This window comes from Macaca thibetana, chromosome 7 (assembly GCF_024542745.1).
Source record: "Macaca thibetana thibetana isolate TM-01 chromosome 7, ASM2454274v1, whole genome shotgun sequence".
Taxonomy (NCBI): domain Eukaryota; kingdom Metazoa; phylum Chordata; class Mammalia; order Primates; family Cercopithecidae; genus Macaca; species Macaca thibetana.
The window spans coordinates 85710023-85729565 of NC_065584.1; the positions used below are offsets into that span (position 1 = coordinate 85710023).

The following is a 19543-nucleotide window of genomic DNA, read 5'->3' on the forward strand; positions in this document are numbered from 1 at the left end:
AAACATCTACAGCGTGTGGTGGAAAAGGTTGGAAGATAAAAACAGAAAGTAACTTAAAAAAGCTACGGGCTCCCACAGAACTTCAGCCACACTTATCGCACTGTTTATACCTGTATAACCACTGATGAATTATCTGAGTTAGCCTTTTTGTACCTTGAAGGTGTGAACTGTATCATCTTCAAGAAATGCACTGTCTTATGTGGCAGCTACAAACCACATGAGGACACTTAAATTTAAATTAAATACAATTTAAAATTTAATTTCTCATGCACACTAGCCACATTTCAAGTGCTCAGTATTCATATGTGGCTAGTGTCTATGCAGATGCAGAACATTTTTACTATCTTTGAAAATTCTATTGGACACTACTGCTCTAGAATGTAGGGTCTATGAAAACAATGAATTTTGTCTCTGGTTTGCTGATGGATCACTAGTATAAACCTGATATGTGGTAAGCCCTCGATAAGTATTTGTCTATTATTCACCAACACGTCCTACTCTAATAGCTGGTAAATTGTGGATACTCAGGTGTTCATTAAATGACAAAAAAAAAAAAATGTGTGTTTGTATACATATTGTGTCACAGTTTAAACTTAAAATATTCCAAAAAATATTAAAATGTTAGAACCATATTCAATACCATATTCAATGGTATCAGTTGACCATGTGCCCTTCTATAAAAACAATCAAGGTTTGGTTGTAGCTATTTAGAAATATTACCTTTAGGAGATACTAGTTTCCTAGGGTTGTTGTAGCCAACAAACTTAGTGACTTGACAAAAATTTATTTTCTTTACAGCCCTAGAGGCTAGAAGTCTGAAATTAAGGTGTCAGCAGGGCTGTGCTCCCTCTGAATGCTCTAGGGGAGAATCCTTCCTCATCTCTTCCAGCCTCCGGTGGCTCCAGGCATCTCTTGGATGTGGCTGCATAACTGCAACCTCTACTGCTGTCTTTAGATGGTCTTCTCGTCTGTGTGTTTCCTTTTTTTTTTTTTCTGAGACAGAGTCTCACTCTGTTACCCAGGCTGGAGTGCAATGGCTCACTGCAACCTCCGCCTCCCGGTTCAAGCGATTCTCCTGCCTCAGCCTCCTGAGTAGTTGTGATTACAGATGTGCACCACCATGCCTGGCTAATTTTTGTATTTTCAGTAAAGACAGAGTTTCACCATGTTGGCCAGGCTAGTCTCGAACTCCTGACCTCAGGTGATTCGCCCACCTTGGCCTCCCAAAGTGCTGTGATTACAGGCATGAACCAATGTGCCCGGCCTCATCTGTGTGTTTCTTAAAAGAACAGTTGTCATTGGATTTAGGGTCTACCTGAATAATCCAGGGTGATCTTATCTTAATATTCTTAACTCAATTACATTTGCAAAGAACCTTTTTCAAATAAGCCCACATTCACTATTTCTAGGGATTAGGACATGGACGTATCTTCTGTCATCATTCAACCCACTGCAAGAAATCTAATGTCTTTAAAGTTATGCCATGTAAATGTATTAACGGCGGAAATCTCAACAATTTTGTATAGGGTAAAAAGTGAATCAAAATCTGAATTACTGCATGAAATGGAAACAGACCAAGAAGCAGTTTTAGGATGTGCTGAAAAATGACAAATCTCGTGAATTAAGATAAATTTTTGAAATGCATGCCACTGGGATGCTTTTTTCCTCCTTAGGAATACTGGATTTGGATCTCAAAATGAAGACAAAGTTAACAATTTTAAGACCATAAGAACTCCTGCCCCATTCAAGAAGAGCAAGGAGTATGGAAGGAGCACCTGTGGGGGCTTTAGAAATCCTCTTCTCTTCATCCAGGGCAGCAGCACTGGTGCAGTTTACGTAGGAGGTATAAACCAAGACAGAGGAATCTCGCCCAGGTCAAGCTTGCCCTTTCCCAACTAGCAGCATGGCCTCTCTTGGAGCCTCTCTCTAGATCTTATGGTTGGAAGTGGAAATTTACTAAAGGAAGAGAAGGGAAGCTGGCCATGCATTGGTTCAAGGAGTAAAAGAAATCTCTGCACTTTTAGACGGAATCTCTGCATTTCCTTGCAGGAAACATTTCCATTGAATATAAACATCTGATAGCTCTCAGTGGCAAATATTTTTGTCAAAACAGTTGTAAGAGAGGATCAGATTAAAAAATATTTATAATAAGATGTTACAAGTGTTATTCTATGAAATCTCAGATAAAAAATAAAAAATGCTGCCTGAATTGGGCCATAAAAGGTGAGTAGACCTGTATGCATATTACAATGGGAAAAATATATTCTGGGAAAAGAGGACAGATTTAGGAAAGCCCTTAATATTCCACATAAAGGGTTAGAATTTAAATATGTATATATAATATATATGAAATATGTATCATGTAAAAATATATACATATATGAGAGAAGGATGGAAGATTAAAATAGAAGGTAAACGGGATTCTGTAGATGGCCTTGTATTTTTTTTTTTTTTTTTTTTTTTTTTGAGACGGAGTCTTGCTCTGTCACCCAGGCTGAAGTGCAGTAGCATGATCTCAGCTCACTGCAAGCTCCACCTCCTGGGTTCAAGCAATTCTCCTGTCTCAGCCTCTCGAGTAGCTGGGATTACAGAAGCATGCCACCACGCCTGGCTAATTTTTGTATTTTTAGTAGAGACAGGGTTTCACCATGTTGGTCAGGCTGGTCTCGAACTCCTGACCTCAGGTGATCCGCCTGTCTCAGCCTCACAAAGTGCTGGGATTACAGATACGAGCCATCACGCCTGACAAGCCTTGTATGTTTTAGTATAGAGTTTCAACTTTATAACTTCTAATGGTTCCTCATTATCCACAGGGAGGCAGGAAATGATCTTATTAGATACATTTTATAATGACTCTAGCTGCCATGTAGAAGTTAGATTCAAAGAGTTGAGACTAGAGGCAGGAAGACAATTAGGAAGTCATTGCAATCATCCAAGTGAGAGATGCTGAATGTCTGAATTAGGAAAGCAGTAAGTAATATAGAAATAAAGAAACGGATATGAGCAGTATTTGGAAGTTCAAACTGACATGACCTTGATAATTACTGGACTATCAAGGTTGTGAGTTATGTTTCATTAGGACTCTGATACGTATCTGGCATAGGAGCATGTTTACTTAGTTAGCTCTTGTGGGAGTTAGTATCCAAAGATACCCCCAAAATCCTGCTTCTGATATTCATGCCCTTGTGTAGTTCCCTTCCATGTCGAGTCTGGGCCGGCTCCATGACTCAGTTTTAATTATATTTACAGAGGCCCCTTTTCCAAGTAACGTCACATTCATGGTTCTTATGTGTGCATGAGAATGCAGTAGAAATAATATTGTGGCAATTCTGGCCTAAACATTAAAAATGCTTGGCACCTTCCACTTTTGTAATATTGGAAGCCCTGAGCCACCAGGTAATTTGTACCCTAGAGAGATCTGGAGGAGAGACCACATGCAGAGTCCATGTGTAATGAAAGCCCTGAGAATAGTTGGGATGAGAGATGAGCCCAGCCTTCCACATTCCCACCAAAGCTCCAGGTACGGCACTGAGCTCCAGGGGTTCTAGTCAGGCAAGCCCCCAGAGGACCCTAGCTGCAGTCAACATCACAAGGAGCAGAAGTGTCATGAGATAGTACAATGGCACTTGCTTAAGTGAGTTGTAGACTAGTTTGTTATTCAGCAAGCCACAAAAGCTCTGGAGTGCAATGAAAAATAGTCTTTTTGAGAACTTGTGAGAAATCAACAATAAAAATGTTTGCTTCCTCTGTCTGATCTCTGCTAGTCTCTAATAGCTTGACCTGAAGCATCTGCCGGTTTCACCAAACTTCTTTTCAAAAGCCATCCTTGTGCTTCTGCACTGGCACAGAAGACGTGGTGGCAATGATCAGAGCTAACAAGAGCTCTGTGCTACCACAGCACAGGAGCACGTGGCTGATTGCTCAGGTTGGGGCCCTGCAATCAACAGAGATCTGTGTCTCTCATTTAACATGATTTTTATATTTCACTCACTCTTCTCATTCCACGTGGCTAAACTAACAAAATTTACAAGAACATGCCTGTCTGTGTCTCTACAAATAATCAGAATTTAACACATTATTTTCAATTTCAGATCAGTTTTGGAATCCAAAGAGACTGAAAATTTTGGTTCATGTTTATTTGGTTACATACAGCTTTCATAAAGATAGGGATATTTTTGTAAGGACCGTGCACTACAGATTTACATTTTTCTTGATGGTGTGTGTGGGAAGATTTCTATCTCATCGTGGCTTAACGCAGGCAGAGTTCTCAAGGAAGCTGGAGTCATAGGCTGGTTTCAAGCAGCGTCATTCCACACTGAAGTGTGGTATGAATGTAATTAATTTCTATGTGTGCTTTGACATGCAGGAGACTGTGAGGCATTGTGTTGTGGCCACACACAAATGAGTCAGACGTTCATCTTTTATTTTACCCAAGCCTTTTGATTCTACCAATTTAGAGTTAGTTCAAGCCTCAAGATCATTGCTGGAGATATTAGAAATTCTTCCATTGATCTTTATGCCATTAATAATGGAGAGATGGCTTGGGAACTGGTTTCCACTACCAGCTGGAACAGTGGTCAGTCTTCTTTTGTGTAGTTCTTCTCCACCAACACTAGTGTACAATGAACCATAGCTTCTCTGCACTCAGTCCTGTGCTATACTCTTCCGATTCCATATATGTTCAAATAGTATTACAAATTTAGCCACTTCCAATCTGATAGTCAAATAGATTCATTACCACCTTGTGAATAAATTTTGAAAAACTATTTCTCTCTGTATGTATATATCTCTAAAAGGGTCCAGTCTGAAAGATTTGTATACACTCCGTTATTATTCTTAAAATGTATCAGCTTTTTTCCTAAATATGTGATAATAACAATAAGGAGATTTTTAAAAAACATAAATCCACAAAAGAGAGAGAAATTGCAATAGCAGCATATTAGGAAACTGGACAGGAGCTGGATAAATAATTATTAATGTAGATGTTCAGAGAAAGTTGAAATTCTAGCTTTTAGATGAGGAAGCCCAGAAACAAGTTACTTCATCTTAACAACCCCCAAGAAAGCTCGGAATTATATGCCTCTAGAGTACCAATGGGACCTTAAACTGGTGGGTTGTTTGGAAACCTGCAAAAGGAGCAGAGCACCAAACACTCAGCCTGCTGAATACACCTGGAAATTACAAATGAAGAGACTTCGATAGTAGAGTTCAGTGAGTCTTCCAATATCACAATCGTGGTACAACTGGGGGATAGACCACGTTAATAGTGAAGGTCCTTCATCAGTGCTCCTTTATAATATTATGAGTGATATTTATAAATGAAAATAGCCACATGTGAGAAGAAATAAAATACAAATGTTCCTGTAGGGGGAAAGTTGAACTAAAGCAAAACCAAAATCCCCAATGGACTAAACGAGGCAGCATCACCTGTTTTGGTATTAAACATGCATATTTCCATGCCAGGTGTGTGAGGAAGGGGCATGCCGACATGCTCCATTTGTGCTGTGATAAAATATAATAGAAGAATTTGTTTTCAGGACATAGCAACAATGAGGGGATAAATGTTACTGTTATTTACCCAGATTGTTTTAGATAGATTTGAGTAACTATTGGGTTCTTTCAGAGTCATGCCAAAAGAGCAGGCAATGGGTCTGACTCCATGACGTGGTTAATGTGTTGTTGGGAGCTGGGGTTAGTATTGTTTAGTAACAGCTCAGTTACCAGGTCATGTGTTACGCTTCATTAGCACTCTGACATCTGTCTGTCATAAGGAATATGTTTACTTAATTAGCTCTTGTGGTAGTTAGCTATGATCACTAGCATGCTTATTTTTCCATGTTAGCATAATCCTCTTGAAAACGAAAACTGTAATTCAAAGGATTTGTCTTTTCCATCCTACTCATGGTTCTTTGCCAATGCTGGTAATAGTGCAACACCAGACACAGGTTTGCGTATGGGCTGCAGGTGCCTGAACAGCACTGTGCAAAGGCACAGAGGTATGTGGCTGAGTCTTCAGGCTGGGATCCTTTGATGTACAAATAGCTGTAACCCTCCTTGGTATTAAGAGTGACACTTACTCGTCCTTTCTTCTTTTCATCCCCATTTAAAGTCATTACAAACAAGGCCTTGGGGATTTTTGCAGTTTCCCATCTGTACCAGTGCAAGGCATAAAAATTGCTGGAAGGGAAGCTGCAGGTGAAGTTGGTGCTGTCTCCCTCCTGAACAAGCAGTGACTGGGGACTTTGTTCCACGTTCAGGATGCTGCTCACGCCTGTTTTATTAAAAAGAGTCAGAGATAGAAATTGGTCTCTCTACAGGGTTTGCATTTTCTTCACACATCCCCCAAATAAAACCTAGAGTGTCATCATCACCCCAGACTGAGAACATCTCCTGTAACCCCTGGACTTACAGTCAAGATGAAGCCAGAGGATTAGTAATGGGGCTGCCAAAGGATTCTTCTCCATGTTTCCTGCTCACGTACCCTCAGCAGAAGAACGTTTTGCAGTCAAAATCTGTGGAAGTATTCTGCTTCAGAAAACAGGATTCTGCATCTGGTTGCCTAGCCAATCAGAGACCAGCTCCTATAAATGTCCTTGAAACACTCTGCCCTATTTTCAGTTTCCTGTGGTTCACAAAGAGGGGTCGAAGTAACTGCTTTCTTCAGGCCAACTTCATAAACTTTGAGGAAATCCCCCATGAGTCTGGAACACAAAGATAATTGACAACCTTTCAGAAGTGTGCTGCCTAACTGTGGACTGCTGTTATTCAAATTCAGAGGGAGTTACAAGTGGGATGGCAATTTGTGGCAGGAAAAGCACTTTTCTTTGAATCTTCAAACATTGAAAAACAACTTTTGAATCCCTCTGAAATTATAAATGTGTGCACATCTAAACTACCTTTTTCTTTATGTACATTATTTAACAAGAAAGTCACACAATAGAGACATTACTGTTTCCAATTTACAAACATAAAATAACCCAAAGCTCAAGGAGATTGAATAATTCACTCAAGGTCAATTACCTATATCTGTCTAGCTCTAGACTTTATTATATTTGAAATCTGATATGCCACCTACATTTGTGATGCACCATGAATGTTTTACATGTTAGATATGTTCTAAAAGTAATGGAAGTCTAATTTGTGGATATTCTTTATAATGGCTAAAAAATGAGAACAACCCAAATGTCCATCAGCTGGTGAATGAATAAGCAAAATGCAGCATATTCATACAAGATATGAATGATATTTGACAACAAAAATAAATCAAGAATAAATAAAATAAATAAGCAAAAATGAAATAAATAAAATAAAACATCTAATATGTGCTAAAACACAGATGAGTCTCAAAAATACTGTTTTAAGAAAAAGAAGCCAGCCACAAAATATTACGTATTGAGTGATTCCATTTATATGAAATGTTCAGAAAAGGAACATTGTCTATAAAGATATAAGCTGGTTGCCTGGGGCCAGAGATGGGTTAGAGATTAACTATAGTATGGCGTGAGGGATCTTTCCAGAGTGTTGAAAAGTATTTACAAATAGATTATGGTAATAGTTTCATAAATCAGTTATTAATTAAAAATCGTTGAACCATACATTCAAAATGGATGAATTTATGGAATGTAAACATACTCCAATAAACTTGTTTAAAAGTAAATAAGAATTGTGCTGTCTTGCTTCTGTCACAGTCCAGATATAATGTTAGTTTGATTCAATATACATGTAGTTTTTAAACAGTAATTTTTGTGCTTTGAATTTTCCTAGGAGCTCTGAGGAATTAAAAATTACAAAGCTATAGCCTCATCTAGGGGAGAGGAAAAGAAAGAAAAAAAATTACAAAGCAACATTCCCTGTTCGCTGTGAGCCCAAAATATAATTGGAGAAATAAGATACATCCAAGGGAAATTTACTAGTATAAGAGAGCATTAATTAATTTTTTCAGAATATAAATTCAACCTCTAGGTATTTTGTGTATGAAGTGCCTTTAAAACCTTTCCAGTGAACAACTGAAATAAGCAAAGGAAACAGCATGGGGTTTGTACTAATATCAGGGGACAGCACTGTCCACATACATTTAAATCATGTTCTAAAAAATTAGAACAGGATTAAAAAGCATCTCAATGGTTAACTTCTAGCTTTCCTTCCCAGGAAAGGAGATAAAGGTATGGGTAGTAAAGGAAATCCTGGAAGCCTCAATAATGACTCCCAGTTCAGTAGCATGAGGACTAGAGTTAGGGATGGCTGCTAGACAAAAAAGTCATTCTTTTTTTTTTTTTTTTTAAATTATACTTGAAGTTCTGGGGTACATGTGCAGAATGTGCAGTTTTGTTACATGGGTATACACATGCCCTGGGGACGTCAACCCGTCACCTACATTAGGTATTTCTCCTAATGTTATCCCTCCCCTAGTCCCCCAACCCCTGACAGACCCCAGAGTGCCATGTTCCCCTCCCTGTGTCCATGTGTTCTCATTGTTCAACTCCCACTTATGAGTGTGAACATGCAGTGTTTGGTTTTCTGGTCTTGTGATAGTTTGCTGAGAATGATAGTGTCAAGCTTCATTCATGTCCCTGCCGAGGACATAAACTCATTCTTTTTTGTGGCTGCATAGTATTCCATGGTGTATATGTGCCACATTTTCTTAATCCAGTCGATCACTGATGGACATTTGGGTTGGCTCCAAGTCTTTGCTGTAGACAAACAAGACATTCTAATCAAGGTAGTTTCTTCTCCAGATCACAGCATTCAGATAACTTCATCTCAGGAGAGTGAAGGCATGGCCACAATCACTCAGAAAGCCTACATGCTGTGGAGCTCATTTCTGGGGAGAATACTGATCCACTGATAAATTCACCCACATGTTGGAGGAGCAGTGTCCAGACCAAGAAGGACATACGTCTAACGGCAGCGAGAATTCCTCTATCTATAATAGTAGGACAGACTCCTACAAGGTAGAGCCACACATTTGACCTGAAGTAAAGGCCAAGCCTGTTGGCAACTAAATATGGCCTTACAGGGAAAGTAAACAGTGAGATTCTCTTTCTGGAAGAGTGCATGATCCTAGTTTCCTTCCTCCCCACTTTGGCCGCAGGACAACTCAACTAATATCAATCTTTATCATTCTTAACAGCCTAATATATCAAGGGAGGATTCTAAATGCACTCACCCTGATAGTAAAGGGAAACAAGGTTATTTGCTTTCTCTGTTTTGAGCAAATAGTAGGCCTGTATATCTACTCTTATGCAAGGAGTGTGCGTGTGTGCACAGAATTTTTTAAAATATAAAAATATATACATATACATAAGTCCTCATGAAAAACTTTTGCAACATAAAAGATAAGATGCACGCACTACAGAGAAAAATGCCTCAACATTTTTTCCACCTCATCTCCCCAGTGAGTAAACTGAGGGATTGATAGATAAAATTTTTAGTAAGATTATTTATTAATTCCCGCAAAGTGTAAAAATAAACCAATGTAGATAAACCAAAGCTAGTATTCAACTATTTAGCACTTACATACTTAAATATTACATTAAGAAAGTTATGGAATAGAAATCTTGACAATTCTGGATATATAACACAAATATAAATCCAGCTTAAACTTGTATATGAATATTTGATTTGCATGGACTCTGGACATAATTTTACCTTTTGTGCATTCATTCAACAAACATATATTGACAGTGTCTCCAGTGTGCTAGGCATTGTTTCAGGCATGGAGAACATGGTAGTGAAGAGATAGAAAAGGGGCTAGAGTGCAGGGAGAAGAAATTAAATAAATGAGTTTTTACAAAATAAGATAATTCTATACAGTGATAAGCTCTATAAAGACAGAATAACACTGTAATGAGTTAGAGAGTTATTCTTGGGTTGAGAAAAGATATCTGCTCTAAATAAGGTATGGAGGGAAGGCTCAACTCTGACACTTTGTGATGCTAGGCAAGACATTTAATCTCTCTCATATTCAATTTCCTTTTCTGTAAGTCACCAGTAGCTTTTTGTTGGTACTGGGCTAAGCATTGGCATTTGTCATTTTATTTATTTCTCAAAATAACCCTTTGTAGTAAGTACTATCGATATCCACATTGTAGGGATAAGGAAATTGAAGCATTAAAGTTATTAAGTAATTTGCTTAAGATAATTCAACCAATGAGTGGTAGGTCCAGAAATCCAATCCAAGCCTATGTAATGGTTATGCCATTACATTGTAAGTAATGGAAAAAACAGAAATTACTTTTACACCAACTGAATAATCATCTAGTTCGATAATTTCTGTACCTTAGGCACCCAACCAGATGCGTTCAATATAGAAAATATTGGGGGATTGGGAGGCACCATCTGAAATTGCAGTGCAGTCTATCTACAAGATAAAATTCAGTATTTTTCTGAGGGGCATTTTGCAATTTGCATAGCATATTTTATGTACCATAATAAATATCCATGTTCTATCACGTTTCTTACTGTTAGCAGGAAATCAGTCACATTATGGTGCTGTATTGGGAGGTTGGGAGGTATATGATAACACGGAGAGAGCATGCTATACAGTGTTCCCTACAATGGCTTATTTTTATCCATCATTGACTCTTGTTCTCGCTTCTTAGGATATTTCTATATTACAGTAAAGGACAGAGCAGTAGACAAACTCTCACTTCATAGAGAAAAACTTCCCACCTTGTGTAATAATGCCAAGCTTTGTTGCCAAGGTATTCTATTAGCCTAAACCAGTCCATATATCATATTTGCCACTTTGAAATCAATCACCCTCACATATTCAGGGAAAAAGATTTTTAAAATGAAATAAAAAAAAAATCACAGCCAGTCCTGCTGAATCCTGTCTCACATGATCACTACAATGGGAAGGTTACTGACATTGGTTCAGAAATGTCAGCTCCTGTTGCAACCAGGCTTCACCACAGCTTAGCCCATGAACACTGGAGGGCAGCAGGGAGGCCACGTAAACCTCACCAAACAGTTTAGCGGGACACCAGGTGGCAGTGCTTCAGAACTTGGTGCTTTAGTTCTCAACGTGTGGAATATGCTAGAGTCTGATTCTCAAAGAAGGAAAATATAATAGAAAGATTTCGATAAAGGCTTCACAAAGTGGCGACTTTTGCGTAAAGACGTAGAGGAGTTCAGAGGTACACCATGAAGTCTGGTGGGGGTATAGCATTGCAGGCATAGTGGGCAAAGGCCTTGATATGGAAGCCCGTTTGGAGTGTTTAAGGAATAGTATCTCATCTTTCCCTCTACCCTCTTGTGCTTCATAGCACACTACTGTAGAAGAGACTCACTGAGACATTCAGCACTCTTAAATGCTTAGTCAATTATTTCCTCCATCTGTTGATCCTGAGGCAATTTGTGCCTAGGATTGGCATCTTGTCATCCTCACTGAGAAAGCCAATGCTGCTGCTTTGGGGCTGTTTGCTTCTCCATAGTCCAAACTTTGCTTTATAGGAGCCCTTTAAGATGTTACACCCTGCTTGACTTTAGTTAGAGATGCTTTTCAAAGTTAGGAAAAGCTGTGTCTCATTTCCCAAATATGAAAAACTGGAACACTAAAACCTATCTCCTAGGGTGTACGATGCTTAAATTAGGTAATGAATTTGAAATGTATAAATAGTGCCTGACATATAGTATGGCCAAGGAATATCAACTTTCTTCTTTCCTAGTAAAACCTGCTTTTCCTTCAGTGTTCCAGTCTGGAGCCTGTTACTGCTTTTTCTTCTTACGTCGAACGTGGTTCAATGATGGGAGGGTTAAATTAGACGAATTAAATTTTATGGAGTTTAATTGAGCAAAGAACGATTAGAGATTCAGGCAGCCCCCCACCAGACCAGAACAGATTCAGAGAGACTCTGGCACTGCCACATGGTCAAAGAATATTTCTGGACAGAAAAAGTAAAGTGACTTATAGAAAAAAGAAGTAAGGTGCAGAAACAGATGGATTGGTTAAAGCTTGGCATTTGCCTTATTTGAACGTGATTTGAACAGTTGGCCACCTATGGCCAAAACTTAGGGATTTGTAGAGAGTAGACTGTAGCCTGTTTACGCATCCTGTTAGGTTACAGGGCACTGTGTATGGAGAAACCTTTGCCCTGAGCTTAAAATAAGTCAGGAGGCAGCTTTAGGCTAAACTTAATTTAACAGAAGTTTCTAGAAAACCTACTTGGCCATCTCTTCCCCTGGGAGTAGTCACTATTTTTCATTATCCTCTCGTGGTCATTTCCTCCTGGCTACATTAATACAATTGGGGTGCTGAAGGGGCACAGGAGGATCACTCGGTGGGTTTCATTTTCATTTTCCTAATGAGTAATTATATTAAGTGCTTTTTGTGTATGCTTATTACTATTAGATATCATATTTCTGAAGTGTCTCTTCAAGTTTTGGCCATTTGTATTGTTTTATCATTGCTTACTGACTTCTACAAGTTTTTTATGTATTCTGCATTTGAATCTTTTTCAGAAATATGTCAATGTAAATATAATTTCCCAATCTGTGCACTGACTTTCCACCTTTTTAACAATGATTTTTGACAAAGGGTTTAAAAATTAGACTTTTATGTTAATGGGAAGCTAGCTAGAGAGGTTTTTTTGTTTGTTTTATAAATACTTTAAAAATACTTTTTCCTTTTTAGCTTCTGTGGATTTTGATGAGAATTCAGCAAGCATTCTTAAAGATATTCCCCAGAACATGATATATCAACTTTCTCTGGCTGCTGGCAAGATTTGCTTTGTTTGTTCCACTTAGACATTCCGAATATGGACTTTCCTTCCACATCTGCGGTGCTTCGGGCAAAACCACAGTGGTGGACTTAGAGAATTCCTTACTCAACTTTATGGCATTCTGTATAGCATTGCTCCTGACCAAGGAGCTTGTTTTACAGAAAGTCAAGTGTACCAGTGAGTAGAGGTGCTTCCTGAAAACAACAGATTATGAAATGGGTAATGGAAGAGGTAGTTATGGAAACCAGCTACAACCATGAGACCATTTGTGGATAAAAAAGACTATACTGTTATAAACATTTCCTTTCCATTGTGATATGAAAATATTAAAATACGTGTTAACCATTTTTTACTCTCCTCCCATTTGTCTATACATAATAGTGAAAGATATGTTAATAAGTTAATCACATATCTTGTTAAATTTCAGAAGCTAAACTACAGGATATCAATTGGAGAGTGTGACTCAGCTAGAAGAGGAAAGACCATTACCCAAAGATGAATAAATGAACTTTGTATTCTCTTTGAGGTAGAGGGTTAGGGTATTTGTGGTTGAGTGAAGAATAGTGGCATCATATTGGCAGGAAACATGCTTTTTAAAATTGTCTTTATTTGCAAGCTAAGTGTTATTAAAAGAGGTGCATACGGATGTCAAGTTTACAAGGTAGGGGTATTGTGGTAACTTCGTACTGTCTCATCGTAACTACCTGGAAATATATTTCTAAGAAAATCCTTCCCTATATTATTCTCTATTAAGTTGAAAAAAATTGTGCAAGACAGGTGCCAGGCTCCAGGAATGGTGGCAACCCACACGTGTTGCTACTGATCTGCTAACTCATCTTATTGTTGATTCACAACTCCCCCACTGCCCCCAGGTCTCCTCTTTCAGCTTCTCTTTTTCTTGGGCCAAGCACCAGGGAACAAGATAGCAAATAACACCATTTCTTCTGAAGGTCACCAACACTATGAGATTGAAGGAGGTAAGAGACAAGTTTTAGTTTGTCCTCATGGGTTCCACCTGTCACCATGGGTTCCAAAATGTCTTTACAATTCAGTTTTTGCATGCTCTTGTCCACATTCAACTCTCCTTCCCAAATGTGAGTCTAGCTGACCTAGAGTAAATTCAGGCTCAATACTAGATGCAAAGACAATAGCTTTGCATAGGAGTAAGAGCAGATTATGGCATTGTATCACATAGAAATCTGGCATGCTTATCACAACTTTATTTTACAAATAAAAAACATGCCCAGCCACAGAATTTAACAAATGAGACTGAATACTTTGGATCCATGGGATAGAAATGTGATATCAGGACAATTCTAGGACACATGATCTAAGAAGTACTATTCTACTTGTGAAGGCAATAGGAATGAATATCCTGATCCTCTTCAGCCTAGTAAATAAAACTCAATGTCAGATTTTGAAAATATTACATGTTATTCCTGTTATAATTTCATAAAAACATAAACAACTAAGTAACTTCTGAGAACCACCAGCTCCAGCAATTGCATGAGGTCTAATCCTTATAATTACTCTTATTCTACATCTTTCATGATGGTTCTGCTTCCCTGATTGTACCCTAATTGACATAAAGCCTAAGAGGAAAGGGCTAAGGAAATGATTTTTATTATGATTCAAGATAACTAGACCCAGATTTCTGCTGTGAGCATCGTTAAGTGAAACTGCCACTTTAAGTTATTATGTGGAAGTCTTTCCAACTTTAGACAACTTTACACGTTTTCCGTATGATCTATTTTCAGTAAAAATTTAAGTATTAGAAGAAAGTTGCTCTGAACACCTGCTTCCAAATGAGATAGAAGGAGGTTTTACTTAGAATTAACTCATCTGATCCAGACCACAGATTAAATCCACAGACCACAGTCACTACCCTCTCTTGCCTGAGATCTGCAGGTGTGATTTCAAATTGGCTCCTGTAGCAAAGGATGCGGAGTAGAGGGTTCTCTTGTCGAGCCCTAGGGTTTTTGTTTTGCTTTTACTATCACTTCAAACACTGTGAGTTCCCGGAGAGCACAGAAGTATGTTGCTGAGTCTTCTAGCTGTAAGGCTGAAATGGTTAAGGCAATGGAGCTAGCTGCTTTCTTGAAGTTGACAGAATAGCGACCATTTCTTGCATTCTGTTCAGAAGAATCCTGGCGAATAAGGAAAATCATCTCTTTGCCGGGAAGTTGCTTGTACCAAAAAAGGTCATATGACCACGAACTTGTTTCATACTGGCAGTTCAGGGTGACTGCTTTCCCTACTGGCATGGATACTGATGACTGGGCTTGAGTAACCTTCTGGGCCACGCTGGATCCTGTGGGAAAAAATCAGAAAACAGAGCTGATCCTTTGATATAGTGAATCATAAGAACTAGATTAATTTAGGACCCAGAGACAAACCAAACTAAAATCATAGTATGCTCGCCTTTTTCCAATTTCTCCTTTCCTCTTCAAATCCATGAGAAACACCACATGTCTGTCTATCATCCTTCCATCCTTAACATTTTTACCCACATTTGGAACCATCCATACCAGAGTAGCTGAAGGCCACAAATATGCACAGCAAGCTGGAGAACAGCATGTGGCATGTAGCTCTCTGCACAAATGTGAGTTGTGCTGCCTGACGCTCCAAGTTCAGTACCCACAAGGGCCCTGTGGTGTGCATACGTAGTTCCTGAGTTCTGATGCTATCTCCCCAAACAGGAAATTGAGTCTCATGTTCATAGACTACATGGCTATGCACAAATGAGGAAACGTGTCTGGTTCACCCTGAACCTTTACTTTGTCTAGTTGTCTTTCCCTAGTCATTAGGATAGACAGAACCTAGAAAATGGATATAAGAAAAGCAATTTGTATTGAGGGTTGTAGCTGAGGGGAACTGCAGTTGAACCAGTTGACATACATTGATAATATTCATTTAGCATATATTTACTTTTTGCCATCAGAAATGAATTAAATTTAAAAGAAAAATACTCAGATATTTGACTTTCTCTGTGAAAGGCAGTCCTATTCTAAACAATTACTGCATCTCTTTCTTCCTCCTTACTGAGTTCTAGGGCCCTAGTTAAGTTCTGTAATAAGTAAAGCTACTTCAAAATCAAATGATAAAAGTAAGTCCTTCTTGACTTTCAGAAGCTGCTCAGTTGTTTATGTTTTTATGAAATTATAATAGGAATAAAATGTAATCATTTCAAAATCTGACACTAAGTTTTATTTACTAGACTGAGGAGAATCAGGATATTCAGTCCTCTTGCCTTCACAAGTAGAATTGTACTGCTTAGATCATGTGTCCTAGAATTGTCCTGATATCACATTTTCTATCCCATTGATCCAAAGTATTCAGTCTCACTTGTTGCATTCTGTGGCTGGGCATCTTTAAAAATTGTAATGATAAGCATAAGATATTGTTTGTCATGATAAGCATACAAGATCTCTCTGTGATACAATGCTATAATATACTCCCACAGAACGTGTTATCTGAAGGTTGCAAGAACTTCGTGCATGTCAATACCACAGAAGTTGGTGGCTGAATTTTTTATATTCTGTTATGTGATTGTATGGAATTTAGATGTTAATCCTCCATGTGATTTCATTGTCTTTTTTAAAATTTTAAATTGAAAAGTTTTTATTTTAGAGTTGGGATCTCTCTCTGTCACCCAGACTGAAGTGCAGTGGCACGGTCATAACTCATTGCAGCCTGGAACTCCTAGGCTCAAGTAATCTTGTCACTTCAGCCTCTCAAATGGCTAGGACTCCAGTTGTGAGCTACCAGGCCTGGCTAATTTTTTATTTTATTTTGTAGAGATGGAGTCTCTCTACGTTGCCCAGACTGGTCTCAAACTCCTGGCCTCAAGTGATCTTATCTTGGCTTCCCAAAGTCCTGGGATTTTATGTGTGAACCCAGCCCCTAGTTTCACTGTCTTAATGGATGAATTAATATAAAGGGACCAAGAGATAGCTAAGAAAGAAAGTGCAGAGAAGGTCTCTAAAACATTTCCAGTTCTTTTATAAAGGTGAAAATAGCATATCACTGAATGGTGCAGGGAAGAGTTTCTCATTGTTTGAGACATCTACTCCTCTGTCCATTTCACCTCTGAGTGCAGACAGGTAGCCATGCTCTGGTTTGCAATTATTTGCACTTAAGTAGATGGAGACCATTAATACCCACAGTAGACTGGGAACCAGTATGATGGCAGGATTTCCCTCCTGTTGAAATAGCCCTGCTTTGTACCCTGACAGTATAGGTGCAGGATCCCGCAGTCTGTATAGAAACTGCCTCTGAAATGTGGTTTCTGGGTGGGTCAAGTGTTAATGTGCTGTGATAACCCCTCGGTGGGGAAATTGGTTCTATCTTAAACATTGTTTTGCCCTTTCTTATAACTTAATTAACAAATGACAAAGGATTGTATCTGGTAAAGGACATGCATGAAACAATATTGAAGGAATTCTTAAAAGGAGATGAATCATTTAAAATTTCCAAGTTTAGGAAACTGATCTGTGATAAATCTGAGGGGCTTATCTGAAACCAATTAATTATGAATCATGGCTTTGATTGCAAATATTCATTCATGTTTTGATTGTTCACTTGCTATCAACCTGAGTCTAAGGTGAAGCTGCTCACCAATCCTAGGCTTCGACACAGGAGACAAACCAGAAGTCATCACCTCCCGTCCTTCCTACTTACACATCAAACCAGGGGAACTGGTAACTTCACAATGGCAAAGCATCAGCTCAGACAAATGAGATTTAAAAAAAAGACTCCCAAGTTCAATATTTTCTCAAGTTGTGAATTCTAGTGTCAAGAGTAGCAGCGAAGGCCTATTATTTCTACTGGAACTCTATGCTTACTTTTATTAGAAGTTCTAGGATGGGAGAATCCATGGGCGTTCTGAATTCAAATCTTTAGCCATGCTGTTGTCATGAGTGCATGTGTACTTTTTGGTGCAATTCTATAATTTTTAATAGTTATCAGGAAGACAAAGTCTCTCACAAAATGCTGCTTTATCAGTAAAAATATTCAAAACTATTAATAGTATAAATTTTCAAAATAAAAATATTTCCCTCTTTGGACATTGAAAGAATGAAGATTCTTTTCCACTTTATGCTGAAACTTCATCTGATCAAGCAGTCTATGTCAAAGCACCAAATTCCAAAAGCTGTATTTTTGTTGGACTGCCCCATAAAAAAATCCCAATGGCAATAATTGAGTTATTCTACGGCAAACTGTCCTCAGACTCTTCCTGGTTCTTTGTAGAAATCCCCAAACTCACATCTGTAAGAAACCACAGAATCACTGTTGAGACTCCCAGCTCTTCCCAATTCTTCCTCTCTCTCATGTACTTGACAACAGCCCTCCTCTCATGCTGACCACGAATTCCAACGTAGGCACTGTATTCTACTTTATTCTTGAACATTTCAGTCCAATGAAAGCCACTCTAATCAGACATAAATACTATTCCAATTTCTTCTTCGATTTTTCAAACTGCTAGAAAAGGAAGTAAAATAAACTTTGAGAGCCCAGGGGAGTTAATATTCACAAAATGCTGACATTTTGTGGGCACATCTCCCATTGCTAAGAGGTAACTAATTGGATTTTTTTCCCACTTCCTCTTTTTATGTATTGAAAAAGTATGCGTTGTGGTTCAGGGGAAAGAGTCTTGGGTTGTTTACTTCAGGTTGAACATCCTTTTATTCATAAATTAGAGATTTTTTCCAACTGATTTTTTATTGCCATTTATGTGGCCTACGAGAAATACATCTGACAAAGTCGTAGGTAATGAAGGTGCTATTCTCCATTCTGTGGACAGGTGAAGATAGTAAAAACTGTGGTTGTTGTAAACCATTTAAAAATTATTTTTTAAATTTATGAAATAATTATCATGAGAAAAAGTACAGAAAATTATATAGGAGACACCTTTGTATCCAGCAATGAGAATAAACAGATAAACAGATGATGAATTTTGTTATGTTTTCTAAAAATATTCTCTCTCTCTCTACATTTCAAATTGTCTCAAACATTTCAGACAAAGCTAGAACAATAGTCCTTATTCCTTTTACTCTTTCCTTTTTTTTTTTAAATTTATTTATTATTATTATACTTTAAGTTGTAGGGTACATGTGCATAACGTGCAGGTTTGTTACATATGTATACTTGTGCCATGTTGGTGTGCTGCACCCATCAACTCGTCATTTACATCAGGTATAACTCCCAATGCAATCCCTCCCCCCTCCCCCTCCCCATGATAGGCCCCGGTGTGTTATGTTCCCCTTCCTGAGTCCAAGTGATCTCATTGTTCAGTTCCCACCTATGAGTGAGAACATGCGGTGTTTGGTTTTCTGTTCTTGTGATAGTTTTCTAAGAATGATGGTTTCCAGCTGCATCCATGTCCCTCAAAGGACACAAACTCATCCTTTTTGATGGCTGCATAGTATTCCATTGTATATGTGCCACATTTTCTTAATCCAATCTGTCACTGGTGGACATTTGGGTTGATTCCAAGTCTTTGCTATTGTGAATAGTGCTGCAATAAACATACGTGTGCATGTGTCTTTATAGCAGCATAATTTATAATCCTTTGGGTATATACCCAGTAATGGGATGGCTGGGTCATATGGTACATCTAGTTCTAGATCCTTGAGGAATCGCCATACTGTTTTCCATAATGGTTGAACTAGTTTACAATCCCACCAACAGTGTAAAAGCGTTCCTATTTCTCACATCCTCTCCAGCACCTGTTGTTTCCTGACTTTTTAATGATCGCCATTCTAACTGGTGTGAGATGGTATCTCATTGTGGTTTTGATTTGCATTTCTCTGATGGCCAGT

General features: G+C 38.4%; 2 gene segments (V, D, J or C); both read right to left on the minus strand.

Moving 5' to 3' along the window:
• Positions 1-4132: 4132 nt before the first annotated feature.
• LOC126958323 (T cell receptor alpha variable 24-like) lies at positions 4133-6906 on the minus strand. The segment is given in 2 exon segments: positions 4133-6271; positions 6410-6906. Coding segments are annotated over 2 exon segments (501 nt in total).
• Positions 6907-11838: 4932 nt separating this feature from the next.
• Positions 11839-15627, minus strand: LOC126958330 (T cell receptor delta variable 1-like). The segment is given in 2 exon segments: positions 11839-15033; positions 15251-15627. Coding segments are annotated over 2 exon segments (474 nt in total).
• Positions 15628-19543: the final 3916 nt, after the last annotated feature.